The following is a 15,286-nucleotide window of genomic DNA, read 5'->3' as shown; positions in this document are numbered from 1 at the left end:
AGTGAAATCTCTTTAAAGTAGCACTGGAATTAAAAATACCCTTTAACCCTTTTAGATCACATCCCTGGTCATATTGTGCAGCTACTTTAACAATATATGCAGAAAAAAATACAAAATGTACAAATCAATTCTGGATTGCCGAGGTCAGCTTGTACCAACCAATAACAGTATGGCATCCATCGGTGAATAAATCTGCAGCTTCGGCTCTGCACAGAGACAGAGGTCGTGATCTCATCTTTTCAATGATCAAATTAAATTCCTCCCAATGTTTTCTATGCCAGTTTTTCCTGTTTTACTCAGAAATACGCCAGAGTGGAAGACAGAGCCACCTGAAATGCCTTTCAGCTCAACTTTAGGGTGTAGCTTAAGGTGAGGCTTCTTTTAATATACCGTATATATACACAAGCGTGTACGCATGGATTTTCCAGTAACTGTACTTCTGAGTATTTCTTTTTCTGAGAACCTTTTACTTTTACTTCCTACATTTTAAAAATCTGTACTTTCTAATCACATTTTCAAAACAGGCTTGTTACTATAGTTTTAATGCATTTGAGAGGAATTATTGATTATGTTTCTTATTATTATTACCGGTATGCGTGAATCAGTTCGCCTTGCAAAAGAAAACAAAAAGAAACAGTAGAAATGTCCTTCATAGAAATTTTTACTTTGAGCACATTTCAGAGCGTGTACTTTTTCACTTTTACTTGAGTAAAGATTTGAATGTACTTCTACTTTTAGTCTTTTTGAACACAACTATCTGTACTAGAATGTCTCTACTTTGAGACCTCTGATGCATTCTTCTACTTGCTACATAGTGAGGACCAAAACAAGTTTTTAATCAAACTAAAGATATATATCTTTTTAAGTTAAGACATTTTGGCAACTTCATCTTTTTCTTCCAAGGCCTGGAATTCACAACACTGAAGACAAGATGATTACAGGAGATACTGGTTGTCCTGGGGCAAATAGACATTTATTGATGTAATGTAACGTAACGATTCTCGGACGATAAAATGGCATTTGGAGGCATTGGGGGGGGGGGGTCCTCCACAGTGTTGTTAGGAAATCAGAAGGTCCTGCTTCATTCACGTGGCATAAATCCATGAAGGGGGAAAAAGAAAAAATGGCTGTGCTGAAATTGAAGCCAACATAGTATTCATGTAAATAGAAAAAAAACATGCAATGTTTTTATTGCCCGTCCTTTTTAAAATGGAAAACTAAAGCAAGCTCCTCTAAAGAAATCAAGGTGCCAAAGCTGCTTCCACTGCAGCAGAGGATTTGTACTTTTTGGACACTTTGTCCCACATTACCCCAATCATCTTCCAGACTCGACGTTTCCTAAAACTTCCCAGCAGCCTACACTGACCTACACTTAATGTATAGTAATACCATCAGGGATGTGATCAGAATGCCTGATGGGGAAAAGCAGGACAATGGGATATTTAATGAAGAAAGGGTCGTAAAAAAAAAAATCCTGAGAGAATATATACAGTATATAGATATAGATCACATCCCTGAAGGTATTATTTCAGTGTAGGAAGCCAGATCAATCTCACCACATTGTCATCACTCAGACTCCACATCGCACTTAGATGGTACTGTGCTCTCAACAACCATTGTGTCCACTGAACTCAGTCCAGGTGCTCTAGCAGGTCAGTGCTTGTAGAGCATTTTAGTCCGTCTCCATGGAGCCGCTGTGCGTCTCCTTGGACACCATGAGCCTCATCAGTTTTCCGTGGAGCTTCTCGATCTTCTTCACGTCCTGGGCCTGGTCCGTCTTGTACTGTAAACACTGTGGATGTACAAAGGACTACATGAGGGCAACGCCAATGATAAGTTACGATCATATTAAAATGACACAATCATGTTTATGTCACAGAGTAAGGGTCACATACACAGACTTCTGAAAAAGGGCCATTTTCTTTTGCTTGTTCTTAAACATTCATGTGGATTCGTCTTCAAGTGCCAACATTTTCACTTTCCAGAGAACTCTCTCTTCATCTCCAAGATGGATGGATCAGACGTTCATGTCCCCCTCTCCATCAGGATGAATCTTAGTTTGTCCAATACTTTGGGCAAGGGTTGCTAGGTTTGAGAATGTAGCAACTAATGCCAGGCCTTAGCCACTTTTGTAACATATCAAATATAGAGATGGTATACAGCCTGATGTACCACAAAATAAACACAGTCAGAATCAGAACCAGACAACGCTACATTGGTGTTTTTATTGCCGTGTGATCCATTTGTTATAGAGACAATGATGAGGCAAATTAAGTCGTTTGATCGCCGGGTGAAGAGTTTGACTAACCCGTCAAGATCACAAAGAACCAGATGAATGAAAAACAAAAAAATGTTAAGTATTTGAAAGCAAAGCATCCCAATACCATGGCATGTCTGTATGTCATATTTTCACCATTTAAGGAATACTTCACTCACAAAAAGAACCAGTTACTCATCCTGTTACCTTGAATTCTTAAACAAAGGATCAAAAACCACAGTAATCCCTACATTTAAAAGCACTTGCCTGTTTCAAGGTAACAACTGATGAAAAATTGATTTGGTTATTTTGATATGATATTCCTTTAAGCTGACACATAACATAGTATTCAAGTATTCACAATTGTAGGTGACAAAAAATGGCAACCATATTTAACCGTTAACCTTAAGCATTGTTGGATTGTGTTGAAACAATCAATTGATAATTCTATCAATCAACCGACTACAGCCGAGTATCATGAAGTATAGTTATCAGCGTCACAGACAACTGATTATGTACACACTCCACTAAAGATCCTAACTCAGCTTACACAGCTGTTGCAAGTCAACTAACGTTAATACCATGATGCACGAAAAAGAGGAACATAACACAGGGGACGCTTGTATAGGTATCCGATATTAACAGGCTCATTTCCACAAGAACTCCGTTTCATTTGCCACTAAACATGATTTTCTTTTTGTGTCACTTACCACGGCATTGTCTGTCACTTTGATGCACAGGTTTCCGTCGCAGTGTCTGTACTTGAGAACAACTCGGACCTGAAAACAGAACAACTCAAACATATTACACCATACGGTGGCACATTCACGACGCTAACAGGCTATCTGGCTAACAAGCTACCTTGCTAGCATGCTAATCTACACGTAAAATAAACGTGTTTTCACCTTCATGGGGTCTGTCAGATACAGTTTTTCTGCTGCGCGGGCAAACTCCTCCCAGGTCTGAAAGTAAGGCATTATTCTGAACAAGGCAAAGTTGCTGTTAAACCAACGAATATGTCTGAATCGCTCGACCAGCTTCGCTAACTTCAGAACACCACATCAGCACCAGCGTGAACACAGCCAATCAGAGTGAAGAGAACGTGATACCGAAACCGTTTCCGGGTTACCGTTTCAGAACAAAAGCTAGTCACGAAAATGGCATGTATTACTAACACATAATACAGTGAATCAAAAGACTAAACAAAGAGAAAGCTAACTTTTAATTACACATCGTAGTTTAAGTCAATCAGGCAGCATTAAAATGGATAGCAACCTATGAATCGTGCTAAAGTCCCGACAGCGCCCACAACGGACTTTTGTTTTGACATGATCCTTCGTCGCCGGACCGGAAAATCTTCCCGCACTGTATGGCGTAGGCAAACTCCACGTTTCCCTCTAGTGGTTGCACTGGAAACTGACTGAAAAAGACTGGCTTTTTCTGAACACAACGCAAATGGTCCACGAGGATTAGAATAATGGCACATTCATTACAGTCGTGATTGCGTGACTACTTTAAGTATTTCTCACAACATATATTCTTCTTCTATGCGTAAACATTCTAGATATTTTAATTCGTCCACCTGTTTTTTCATCATCTAACTCCTTTCCCGATTTAACTGACACCGATGAGCGGCATCAACACTGGAATTTCTTCTCTTTAAATTAATTGTTATACGTTTTTAAAGCCTTCAATTTATTTTGTCCCAATGCATTTTTTCGAGTCAGTTTGTGGTTCTCCATAGTAGAGGAAGTAAATAGTCAGCATCCCTTGCTGCATGATATGAGAGCAGCAAGTTTGGCTAATTTTATGGTATGTAAGGCTATATTAAATCTTGATCGGCGACACAACTGCCTGTCAAAGATATTTCACGGAGTAAAAAGTGGAATGTTCACTGCCACAAGTCCTCAAGTGTGCAACAAGGATGGGCGTGTTATTTCACAGGTTGCACACTAGATGGCGGACAAAGTTGAGGTAATTTCAATGGAAGGCTTCAGGAACTTGGCTGAGCTGGTAAGACTGAATCAGGATGTTTATGACAACATTTGGCTGGTGCTCTTATTTCCCTTGAGCATTTGACAGTGAACATAGCAGGAAAGATCCGATGACATTTACTGGTTCTGTGTGTTAGATGTCACAATAACAGAGCTGCTGAGGAGTGGGTGGCGTGCAGCCGATGGCTCATTCATCACCAGCTGAGTCTGTTGCAGATCAGTCACCCCAGCACCTTGACTTGCATCTATTCTAGAATTAAGAAACTCTAACTTCATGTATCGTTCTTAATATATTCATCACAGAGACTTCTGACAAGCTCAAAGTGCTGGTGTTGTTTTGGTAAAAATCTGTCAGAGGTGAACCTTTCTACCAAAGTGCAATGGCATTACATAAAGACAGTAGAGCCCATAACATGACATTTTCCCCACACTTTTGAATTATTATCATAGTTTTTCTTCCACAACCCTCCTCTCACACATCAGAGGACTGTCAGGCTTAGCCTCGCTTCCTTCATAAATTCATATTTAGTGTGGATCCAGATTCTATGGAAGCCCACTGTCAGAAAAAAGAGAAACTTTATCAAAATATTGACATACAGTAAGTCATTCTTTTTTGAGATATTAAGTCATTATTTTGGGATACCATGCCATTTATTTAGAGGAAATGTCTCCTTCTTTCTGACTGTGGTGGAGATGGGCTTCCATCTGGATCAGCTGTAAGGGTTCGGTTGTGTTGTTATTTATTGTTTATCTTAATTATGTCACTTACAATTCTGGCCGTTCAGCAGGGACTCGATCCCACGACCAGAGAGGAGCATTTTGTTCTATTCTCCTCATCGTTCTCATGATGCTTTTTAGACCACGCTCACATAAATAGCACCTTTCCACACACACACACACACACACACACACATGCTCACACAGCAGTCAATCACACAGCTTGGTGTCAGTGGCCACCTGTGGCAGAACGTCACTGGCTCTGTGGAGAGAGAGGGGGGGGGGGAGTTGTCACTTGTATAGTCGGCCTATAGCACCTTGCAATGAGCTTCTTCACTGAATTTACCAAAGCCACCATACCACCAAAGCACTCAGCACAGCATATATATATATATATAATGTATATATTATATAGTTATCAATAATCATATTTATTGTTGTATTTGTGTAGTATAATTTGAAATGTATTCTAGGATTACTGTAGTTATTTTTAATTATTTTTTTTCATATGCATATGCTGTAATATTTTCAGTCTACTCTGGTCCCAGCTCAACATCACAGACAGACTGCAAGAGAGCCAGCTCAGTTGTCAGGGGCAACCGGTACGTGCTACGTCCCACAAGTTGCGTCAATTGCTGCCTTCAGGTACTGTGGGAAATCGAGAAGATGACGAATACAGCGCACATGAAGGACCGTACAAAAGTTTCTTATATAACCCAACAGTTAAATGTGTATTTTAGCCCAATAACCCCCCGGTATTTTAACAAATAAAAAACTGTTTTCACTGAGAAGTGAAAAATAGAGCCTGAAAAGGATATAAAGATCAATTCTTAAAATGTATTTATTCCTTATGATTCATGATCATCTTATTTAAGGATATGTGATTGTTTTTCACAAAAAAAACAGGAAGTTCACTGAAAACTGTGTCTTATCTGTGACTTAATACACATATTTATTTCTTAAGAAAATGTAAAGTGAAACCAGTGTGTTTAAGTAGCACATTTGGTCGATTATCGGGATAATATCGTCCAGGATAATCATGACATGATATTCTAAGTTCACACCAAATGCGTGTAACTGAGCGTTCAGCAGTTTTGTCAACTTTTGTTTCGAGTATGTGATGGTGGTCGTTTTTCCACTTGTGTGGAACTTGAAAGTGCGAGTTTTCCGCGGGGCCGTGAACGCGGCCGGGAGGCGGCGGGCGGCGGACCGGCATCAGAGCGGCAGCAGCGCCGCATTCACAGCGACCCGAGTGCGTCAGAAAACGCCGAGAAACGCAGCGACTCTGCACTTTCTTCCCCAGTGACTCTTCACCAGCAGCGGAGCCGCGATGCTCTGGACCATGTAGGACTCGACTGTTCCTTTTTTTTTTTTAAATCCCAGTTTTTTTTTTCTATTCTTTTCTCTTTTTGTACTTTTTGTGTGTAAAAAAAAAACCCGGATAGCCTGCAAACTGTGAAGCGTGCTGTTACGCCGCCGGAGCCCCTTTGACCTGCTCGCCTCCTAGCCTTGAACCGAGCGGTGAACTTTCATTGGAGAAACTACCAAGTCGTTGATACCTGAAGAACTTTGTGATACATTTGGCCTCGGCAGCACTTTCGTCATGAGGTAAGCGGCTCTTAGACACGAAGTGATGTGAAATAAGACAAGACGATGGGAGTCGTTACTGGGGCATGAACCAAAAACGCGTTGCTTTGATGTGTCGGCACGCGGCGTCCGCCTGCGGGCCGTGTTAACCGGACACAGGAGGGATACCGACCGACCGGCTCGTCCAACGGTTCACATGAGAATGTGCTGCATTTGTGGACGTGCGCGGGGTTTGGAATGGCGCTCGCCCGCCGCCGCTGCTGCTGCTGCTGCTACTCCCACACTGCATGAGAGGGGATTATCTCTGGGGTAGCATTTATTTGATGGTTGTCACACACACACACACACACACACACACACACACACACACACACACACACACACACACACAGACACACACACAGCTGGGGCAAATGATGACACAGTCAGTGGACACCCAGCCTGTCCTCGCGCTGATGACGACACACACTTCATGACACATGTCAGAGGTGTACTGAGGACACACCTTTGGGTGACATGGAGGTGCGACACCCAGGAGGGTTCTCCCCCATAAACGCCATGCACACTGTGTGTGTGTGTGTGTGTGTGTGTGTGTGTGTGTGTGTGTGTGTGTGTGTGTGTGGGGCTGTTGTGTAACATGCATGGAGTCTTTGTTTCCAGCTGAACATGATGTCGGTTGTCTGTTGAAGGGCAAAAATGACCCCAAGCCGAGTGCTACTTAAAGGCAGAGGCGACCTCAGGATGAACCAACACTGAAGGTTGTGTTGTCGGCGTTGGGACGGTATGAAAATGTCATGCCACTGTTATCCCGACCCCGATTCACGATATCATCCCGATAATCATCGAAATGTGCTTCAAACTCTTACTATGGCACTAAACCACTTTACACTATAGTTAAGAAACACATAGACGTCTTTTTGTTTGTGGAAAACAATCAAATAATGTGAAATAAGATGATCTCCCTGCATGAATGAATGAAATGTAGTGTCCTTTAGAAAAATCACGCTCTATTTTTCCCGTCTCTAACGTACATTTAGGATTATCCCGATAATGATATTCACCACGATCAACTTATTGTGAGAGGTTTTATCGGGGTCCACAATAAAATCCCACATGGTCCCATCCCCATTGTGTGGCTAGTACAGTAAACAACTGAGTAATGTATCTTTTGCTTTCCTTTTCATGGGATTCAAGCTCTCCTGTAACGCTGTTGCACATCACTCGGGATTGAAATGCCTTTCGACAGCCTCTGGCTTGAAATCCCACCCCGTTTATGTTCCCACCTTAGTGCCGAGGTCTAGAAGTGACCTTGTTTGTCAAGGACGACGTGCGTGGAAGCCGTTTTGTTACTTTCCCCCCTCAGGAATGTGTCCTAAAAATCCTCTGAGGTTGCTGACGAGGCCGAAAAGCGTGGCGTTTTACTTGATTCCGCCCGACACGTCTAACGCAGCAGCTTTTAGTTCCCTTCGCTCAGCGCCTCGTGAGGGATGTTCTGCTCCGTGCACGGGGACAGTTCAAATGTCAAATCGGCTTGTATGGAAGCGTTTGACCTCATTCCTTTCCATCCGCTATCCAACTCCGAGTGTATTAAGAAGTGAGACGTGCAGCGTGGATGGTGCCGGCCCCCTTCAAGAAAGCCCCTAATTGAATCCAGCTGTTGGAATCTCTCTGTAGGCCAAACTGTGGTTAACAATAGCTTTGGTTGTTTCAAAGAGCCGCTTGTTGTGTCCATGTCCCAGAATGGAAACCACTAACTTTGCATCTCTCTCATTTTCCCTCATGTTCCTCCTCCTTTTTTTCTCCTCATGTGTGTGTTTTTTAAAAGAATATCTCTATTTAAAAACTGGGGCAGCGCTGAGAGGGATCGAACGGCTGATGTCAGCTGACAGGACTAAAGACACGGCTGTTTGCTGCGCTGTAGCTTTTAAACACAAGTTGTCTCTGCTGTCGTTCAAAGGAGAAATGAGAATGGTCCTGTGGGGGGGGGGTAATGGTGTGTGTGTGTGTGTGTGTGTGTGTGTGTGTGTGTGTGTGTGTGTGTGTGTGTGTGTGTGTGTGTGTGTGTGTGTGTGTGTGTGTGTGTGTGTGTGTGTGTGTGTGTGTGTGTGTGTGGTGCAACAGGTGTGTGAGTGGCGTGGCCAGCTGCTTCGGAGCTGACTCATGCAGGACACTTGTGGCTCTGTGTCAGTGTGCCATAAGGCTGCGGTCACCGTGGCGACGCTAAGTTATTGGTCAGCTGGCTGTTGAGTGCGTCCCGCTGGAGTTCCAGATGGGTCTCAGAAAAAGTGAAGCCCATGCTGAAGTGCCTTAAAATATCCCCCTGTGTAATTTAGAGGAGGAATACGTTTTAAAGAGCAGCAGCATTGTGTGAGTCTGTTCATGATCATCCTGGATTATTTAGTTTTTAGACCGGGCTCGATTTTTCACTAATTTTTCAGTTTTGGTTACTCTTGACAATTACCCCGATAAAGGGCAGTGCTAGTGCTAAAAATCATCACCAGAATGCACCAAATGTCACCATTTAAGAAAATGCCCGAACCCTTTTACAAAAACCACCACACAGACTCAGGGAGCCAGGTATGGAACAGCCGCTCATCTGATTAGAGGAAGACCAACTCGTGAGGTAATTCAGCCAAAACTACAGCCTCATGGTGGCGCTCAAGGAAAAGTCAGGGGATAAACTGAGTCATTAGGATTCATCCTTTGGGGAACATGAATGTCGCATCTACAGCAACGGTCTAGTGTTCGTACCAACGTCCTCTATTCACCCTCCAATGTAATCTCTGCTATGGTTTGGCCGAGGCTACAGACTGAGCGCCAGCCCAGCTACTCATAAATCATGGACAGTTTTTTAATTTAGGCATCACCAAATATGTACGCTCAAAGGCGAGATGACCTTGAAACATTTGTACCAAGAGTTTTTGCTTTGCTCAAATAAAGCTGAAATTAGTTTTTTTGTAAAACTTTTTTTATTAATAAATGAAAAGTGCAGCCCAACACTTCCTTTTGATTCTGTCCTCTCAAAAACTGAAAAAAAATGCCGCAATTTGCACCATGATTAACTAACATGTTAATGCCTTGATGATATTAAGATACCAAATTTCTTAATACCTGCCCTTGAATACATTAGAATATATTTCTAATACTTTTTGGAGATATTGTTAAATTCGTCTTTCCTGAAACGGACAGTAAAAGAGAGCAACAGCCCCTAGAAACATCTGTGCAGGTCTCTGGTCTTTGCCAGACTCTCTAGGCCCAGCAGATACCCAGGACCACGTGGATGCTGGTTTTAACCCCCGACCAGGTCCGAGCAAATTCCTAAACCATGAGGATGAAGACGTAGTGGTCAGTTTGTCTGCCTGCGTTTTGTCAGGCCGCACGTAGCGCTGATGTCAGCTTATCTCGGGCCGTTTGATAAGCAGCACCGTCAGGGTGACGGGGCTGTGAAGTGTCATGGTAATGAGCCCTGACAACTGCTGAAAGGCCTCCTTTCTCGCAGGCGCTGCAGGTTCACGCCGCCGATGAATGACAGGAGCTGAGGCAACCGTTGAATCCATGTAACGGCAGCACTGGAGGAGGCGAGGACGAGGAGACAAACGTCCCCCAGTCGGCCGGGAGCTTCAGTTGGACTCTGGCCAGTTATGTTATCCCATCCAACGAGGTATTAATGAAGTCAGCCGGAGGCTAATTTAAAACCAGAATACGTTTGGCTCTGCACGTTGATTTCATCGAGTCCCGACAGAGAGGCAAAGAGAGAGTCTGAAGGGAGCTGAGTCATGGTGCAGCTCTTCTTTACAGATCGATATGTCATGTTGCTGTGTCATTATGAGAAGTGTGACTTCAGCGCCAGGAGCACACAAACTCGGTACCGAGGGTTTAAAGATCGCCTCGTCTTTCGTCATACATACTGATCATAACCTCAGGTAGACTTCCCAAGGCCGTGTCCAGAGTCTGGAGCAAAGATGTCATTTAATGTATTTAAAACAAACATTAAATGAACAAATGTTTTGATAACCAATTAATTATTCATTGTATAATTTTTTTTTTTTTTTATAAAACTAGTCTCCTTCCCTGTGTTCCTGTACAACGCCCTTTTGCCAAACATGGTTGATGCAGCCACGTTCTGAGAATAAAGGGGAGCTCATTATCTTATTTTTAATATTCTTAATGGTCTCAGTTTGTCACATGTTCACTTTAGCATTTGTTTGGCCTTTTTTTTAAATCTGTGTTGCTCTTTTGTAAAGCACTTTTAGCCTTGAAAAGTGCTCTATAAATAAAGTTTGTTATTAATATTACTAGATTTAATCAGATATTGCCTTAGTTTCAGTTTCTCAGATTCACTTTAGTCTTTCTCTGACTGGCGGCGTGAAATATTCCAATAAACCATAGACCGTTTGAAACTAATTATGTTGCTAGGCAGCAGCTATGGTCCATGTTTACTTCCTGATATCATACACTACAACTGGGACTCAGCTGCTAAATGGTCTGTTAGTTCCCTGCCTCTCCCACCTCATATTAACCATTATTTATTATTTTTTTCATTAACCGTTAGCTAATTAGTGTTAGCTACATCTGCCAGCTCTGTGAAATGCACAACGTTACTTTAAAGACAAATGTAATGGAGGAAAATAGCATTTTGCTGTTTCCCTCCATGTTGTGAGGTTTTGACAGCTGGGCGGTAGCTTCACCAAGCGCTAACGTTAAAAGTGTTTGATCAGCGGCTCGGCTACAGTGATCCATCACAACACGGTGAGAAAACACACGGGAGGTATTCTGCCTCTGAACTCTTCTCCACTGTTTCGGTTCTCAGCCCGACTCTTTTAACTGCTTACTCCAAAGATGAAGGAGATTTATCTCCCATAATTCATCATGTGAGCTTACAGAAGGGCATTGGCTCATCTCCCGACCACACAGAGACGTTGCCGCAGCGTGTCACGCATTGCAACGTAGATGCAACCAAGGCCATAATACCAACTAATATTCTAATCATTTTAATCAAATAAATAGTTTTTTCTTAGTTGTTGGGATTATTTTTCCCAATATAAGATCCAAGTTTCCCTCCAGATCTGCTGTTAATCCACACAGAGAGATTTGATTAGAGCCCGACCGATTTATTGACGGGCCGATATTATCGGCTGATATTAGGCATTTTCCAAACTATCGGTATCGGCATTAATAATGGACGATAAATGAATATTTAAAAAATCAAATAAAAACGGATGGAACACCCTTATAGAAATTAACAGAATTTGTTAAAGAAGTCTTGTTCGAAGTTATATTTATGAAGCTTACCAAGTCTTTTAATACTGGTAACTTTGTGTTTGGTTGTTGTCGTTATTGTGTTTTTGTTCAAAGGACTTTAAGTTTTATATCTTAAGTTTGTATAACATTTTAACATTTTATTTATCAGAACTTTAATATATTTTGATGTTCCTCTGTTCCGTTGTGACAATAAAATAAACAAGTTTATTTTTAAACTGCATTATCATATTATTTTAGTGAAGACTCATAAATAACTACAAATAACTAATGTTAGGGAAATCTGTTAATGTTTTGTTACGCGTTTCTGAAAAAAAAAATGTAAATATCGGCCGATATATCGGAATATCGGATTTTTAAATCAACAAACATTTGTATTTGTATCGGCTTTCAAAATCCTTTATCGGTCGGGCTCTAGATTTGATTCTGTTATTATAACGATAATGATGATGAAGATGATGATGATGATAATGATGATGATGATGATGATGATGATGCCAGAGATGTGACTATAATCTTTAGTCATTTGGAAAAGTAAATGATTGAGTCTACAGGCACACAGTCTGTGTCCTTCTCTCTCTTTGTGGCCGTTGTTCTGCTGCTCTGAATGCATCTGAAGGTGGATTGAGTGATAAAATGTCGAATGCATGTGAAGTAGGACGGGAGAATGAAGTCATTGTGCTCCACTGATTTCTGATTTCCACTTTCTTTTAAGTTTTTGGGAAGATCTTGTCACGTCTGGCTCCCCGCCACCATCTGCTCCTCGCACTCCTTATCTCCCCCGCTCCCTCTCTGCTCCATCTACAGCCTCCCTCCACCAATCTCACTTAATCTCACTCTCTCGTTTCCACCTTATATCTGCTCCAAAAAGGGCCGCTTTGCAGGCTTCTCCCGGCCAGCTCGTTTTAGATATTATTCCCATCCCTTCCCTGACGAGTTTCATCCCTCGCGTCTCACGTTTCGGCCGTCTGCTGACCGACTGTCTGCGGAGGTAAAGTCAACCCAAGGAGGAAAGTAATCGCAGCTTGTGGCGGACGCAATTCTCTCGGGAATAATTGCTGATTCACTCGAGTGAAAGACATGACTTTGCGCTCCGAGTGGAGCCACAAGCAGCAATCATGGCACCGAGCCACTGCGGTGGAAATGTATGTCTTTATTTAACTGTAGAGCTCTACGCTACAGATGGCAGAGAAAGACAGAAGTCTACACTACAGCCACGGTCCCCCGCCGGAAAGCCGAAGGTTAAGTGCCTTGCTCAAGGGCGTCTCAACTGTAGCTGCAAATGCATTGTAACTTATTCAGTCGCACACAATGTGTCCCAGTTGACCTGCCGATTAAACCAGAAACCTTCTGTGCACAAGCTCACTTCTCTAGTGTCAAGGCCACCTCCCATCATGCCTTGGGTGTGCACGCTGCCTCGTTTAGTCGTGTTGAGTGATACTGGTGTTTAACCTTTACCTTGACTGTGTGGCTGCTCAACATTGCTGCTTTTTGGTCTACGGCAACATGGTTGGGATGGATCCATCCCGGTGTGGCTGTGCCTGCTGCCATGGATACTACTGTTGATACTATTACTTCTGTTAATACTACCACTACTGCTAATGCTACTACTACTATATTTCTACCAACACCAAATGCAGTAGGAACCCAAGGTCCTGGGCTGCACCAGATTTTTGCCTAAAAGCCATTTAAGGCAGTTTTTTCTCACCACAGTGACAGTTGCTGTAACGCTTGCACCTGGGTGATGTTGGGACTTTGAAAATGTATTAACTCTGTATGTATGTATTAATGTATTAATGATATGACACTATAAATAAAATTGTCTTTTTAGTGATGGACACAATGACAGTCCAGGTTAAGTCACTGCCTTCTGTTCTCACATCCATCATGATGTGTAATTTGGGGCTTTATTGTTTTTCTTTTTGTGCCAGTTACAATGCATGACAAATAAACACTTGTACATCTGTGTACTGTGCTTCTCATGAATACATTTGGCCACAGAGAGCATGAGGTCACCTTGTCTTTACATCATCACTCGGGATCTACCATATGGTCATAAAGTGAAGTCAAAGCTGAAACTGCCTTAAATGCCTTTAACTTGCCTTCTCTCTGCTGGCCATCAGGGGGCGACTCCTCTCTGATTGGAATAGAAGTCTATGAGAAAATGACCCTTCTTCTCTCTTGATTTATTATCTCTGTAAAGTAGTGGTCTCAGTCTCTAGTTTCAAGTCTTTTTCAATACAGCATGATTCATTTAGTACATTATGGTCCATTTAGAGTCCACCAGACCATAAAGCAGGTTAGCATCTTTAGGGCGGGGCTACCTTGTGATTGACAGGTGGCTGCCATGTGACCAAATATAGTAATTGGATTTGAGATAGACTACAAGTACTAATGGTGATATATGTTTGCTGAGCTCTAAATATTTCCATTGCTGTGTGTGTGATTGACGGGAGGGCTGAGTGTTTAACCTGCGAGGCGTTGTCATCACCAGCCTGTGGCTTTGGTGAGCTGCTGCCAGTGACATCACTTCCTGTGTGGACGGGAAGGTGGAATGCTGTGAACCCACAGCTTTGGACTCTGACAAGAGTTCAGCTGATGCATCACCGTGAATGTTCTTTTTCTCTACTTGCCCGTTTCAAATTACATCATTTATCAGTGGTTCCAGAACAATTTAAATGCTGAGTGCCCGATACCACGCGTTGAGTAACTCCCAACCATAGACTGTTTATGAGAAGTGGACGTTGTCATGGTGACGTCACCCAGCGGTCTGCGGACTACAGTTTTGAAACCCTGAGAATGGCATTTTGGCCGTTTGTTGTCTCTTGCAAACAGTCCAACATGTCTACTTGTACACCAGACATAATGAAGTCAAATGGCAGATTGCCCTGATATGTATTGGTAAGGCTCCAAATATATATATATATAACAATGTCGTCAGTGTGTTCTTTGGTCCAACATTTTTGCATTGTGGCGTAGAGGGAACGTTAGGATCCAGCTTCCTTGGCAGGGCTGGAGACAGTCCCGTTTTTGTGTTAGCTGCAAAGATTTAGCTGGTATTAGGCAGGAAAACGTGGGGTATTCCAGACATCCCTCTCCCCACGATGCTTTACAAGATATATAGTCCCTTCAGTGTGTGCTGGTTTACCCAAGGGCCTCTTTACAGTTGGACGTGCCCAGAAAAACTCTAAAGTGAGGCGTCCAGGAGGCTTGATCAGATGCTCCAACCACCTCAGCTGGCACCATTCCATACTAAGGAGCAGCAGCTCTACTCTGAGCTTTTTCCAATGCTGTGTTCACACTAAACACATTTTTTATGTGGCATGATTGCATACCAAGTCAAAGCAGAGAAGCATGGAGTTGAAATATTGTGTGTCGCAAAAGCCGATTAATGTTGAGATTGTGGTTCTGACCTTGGCGAATCCTAAATGGAGGAAACAAAGAGACCAGACTGTGGAGAGGCTGTCTATGG

General features: G+C 42.5%; 2 protein-coding genes across 2 annotated transcripts in view; one reads left to right on the top strand and one right to left on the bottom strand.

The window, feature by feature from the left end:
- Window positions 1-945: 945 nt before the first annotated feature.
- srp9 (signal recognition particle 9) lies at window positions 946-3,340 on the bottom strand. Its single transcript, XM_084030611.1, has 3 exons — window positions 3,163-3,340; window positions 2,968-3,036; window positions 946-1,792 (listed from the first exon to the last, which is right to left on the bottom strand). Exons 1-3 carry the CDS (start codon window positions 3,232-3,234, stop codon window positions 1,673-1,675), a joined length of 261 nt encoding a protein of 86 aa, XP_083886737.1. The 5' UTR covers window positions 3,235-3,340; the 3' UTR covers window positions 946-1,672.
- A 2,874-nt stretch (window positions 3,341-6,214) lies between these two features.
- Window positions 6,215-15,286, top strand: part of enah (ENAH actin regulator) — a 101,839-nt gene continuing 92,767 nt past the window's right edge. Inside the window, exon 1 of the mRNA XM_084030744.1 lies at window positions 6,215-6,576. Within this exon, the coding sequence (XP_083886870.1) occupies window positions 6,572-6,576 (5 nt within the window). The 5' untranslated portion in view covers window positions 6,215-6,571. The remainder of the gene's footprint in view (window positions 6,577-15,286) is intronic.

Source organism: Eutrigla gurnardus, assembly GCF_963514095.1.
Source record: "Eutrigla gurnardus genome assembly, chromosome: 16".
Lineage (NCBI taxonomy): Eukaryota > Metazoa > Chordata > Actinopteri > Perciformes > Triglidae > Eutrigla > Eutrigla gurnardus.
This window is presented reverse-complemented; position numbering and strand designations above follow the sequence as displayed.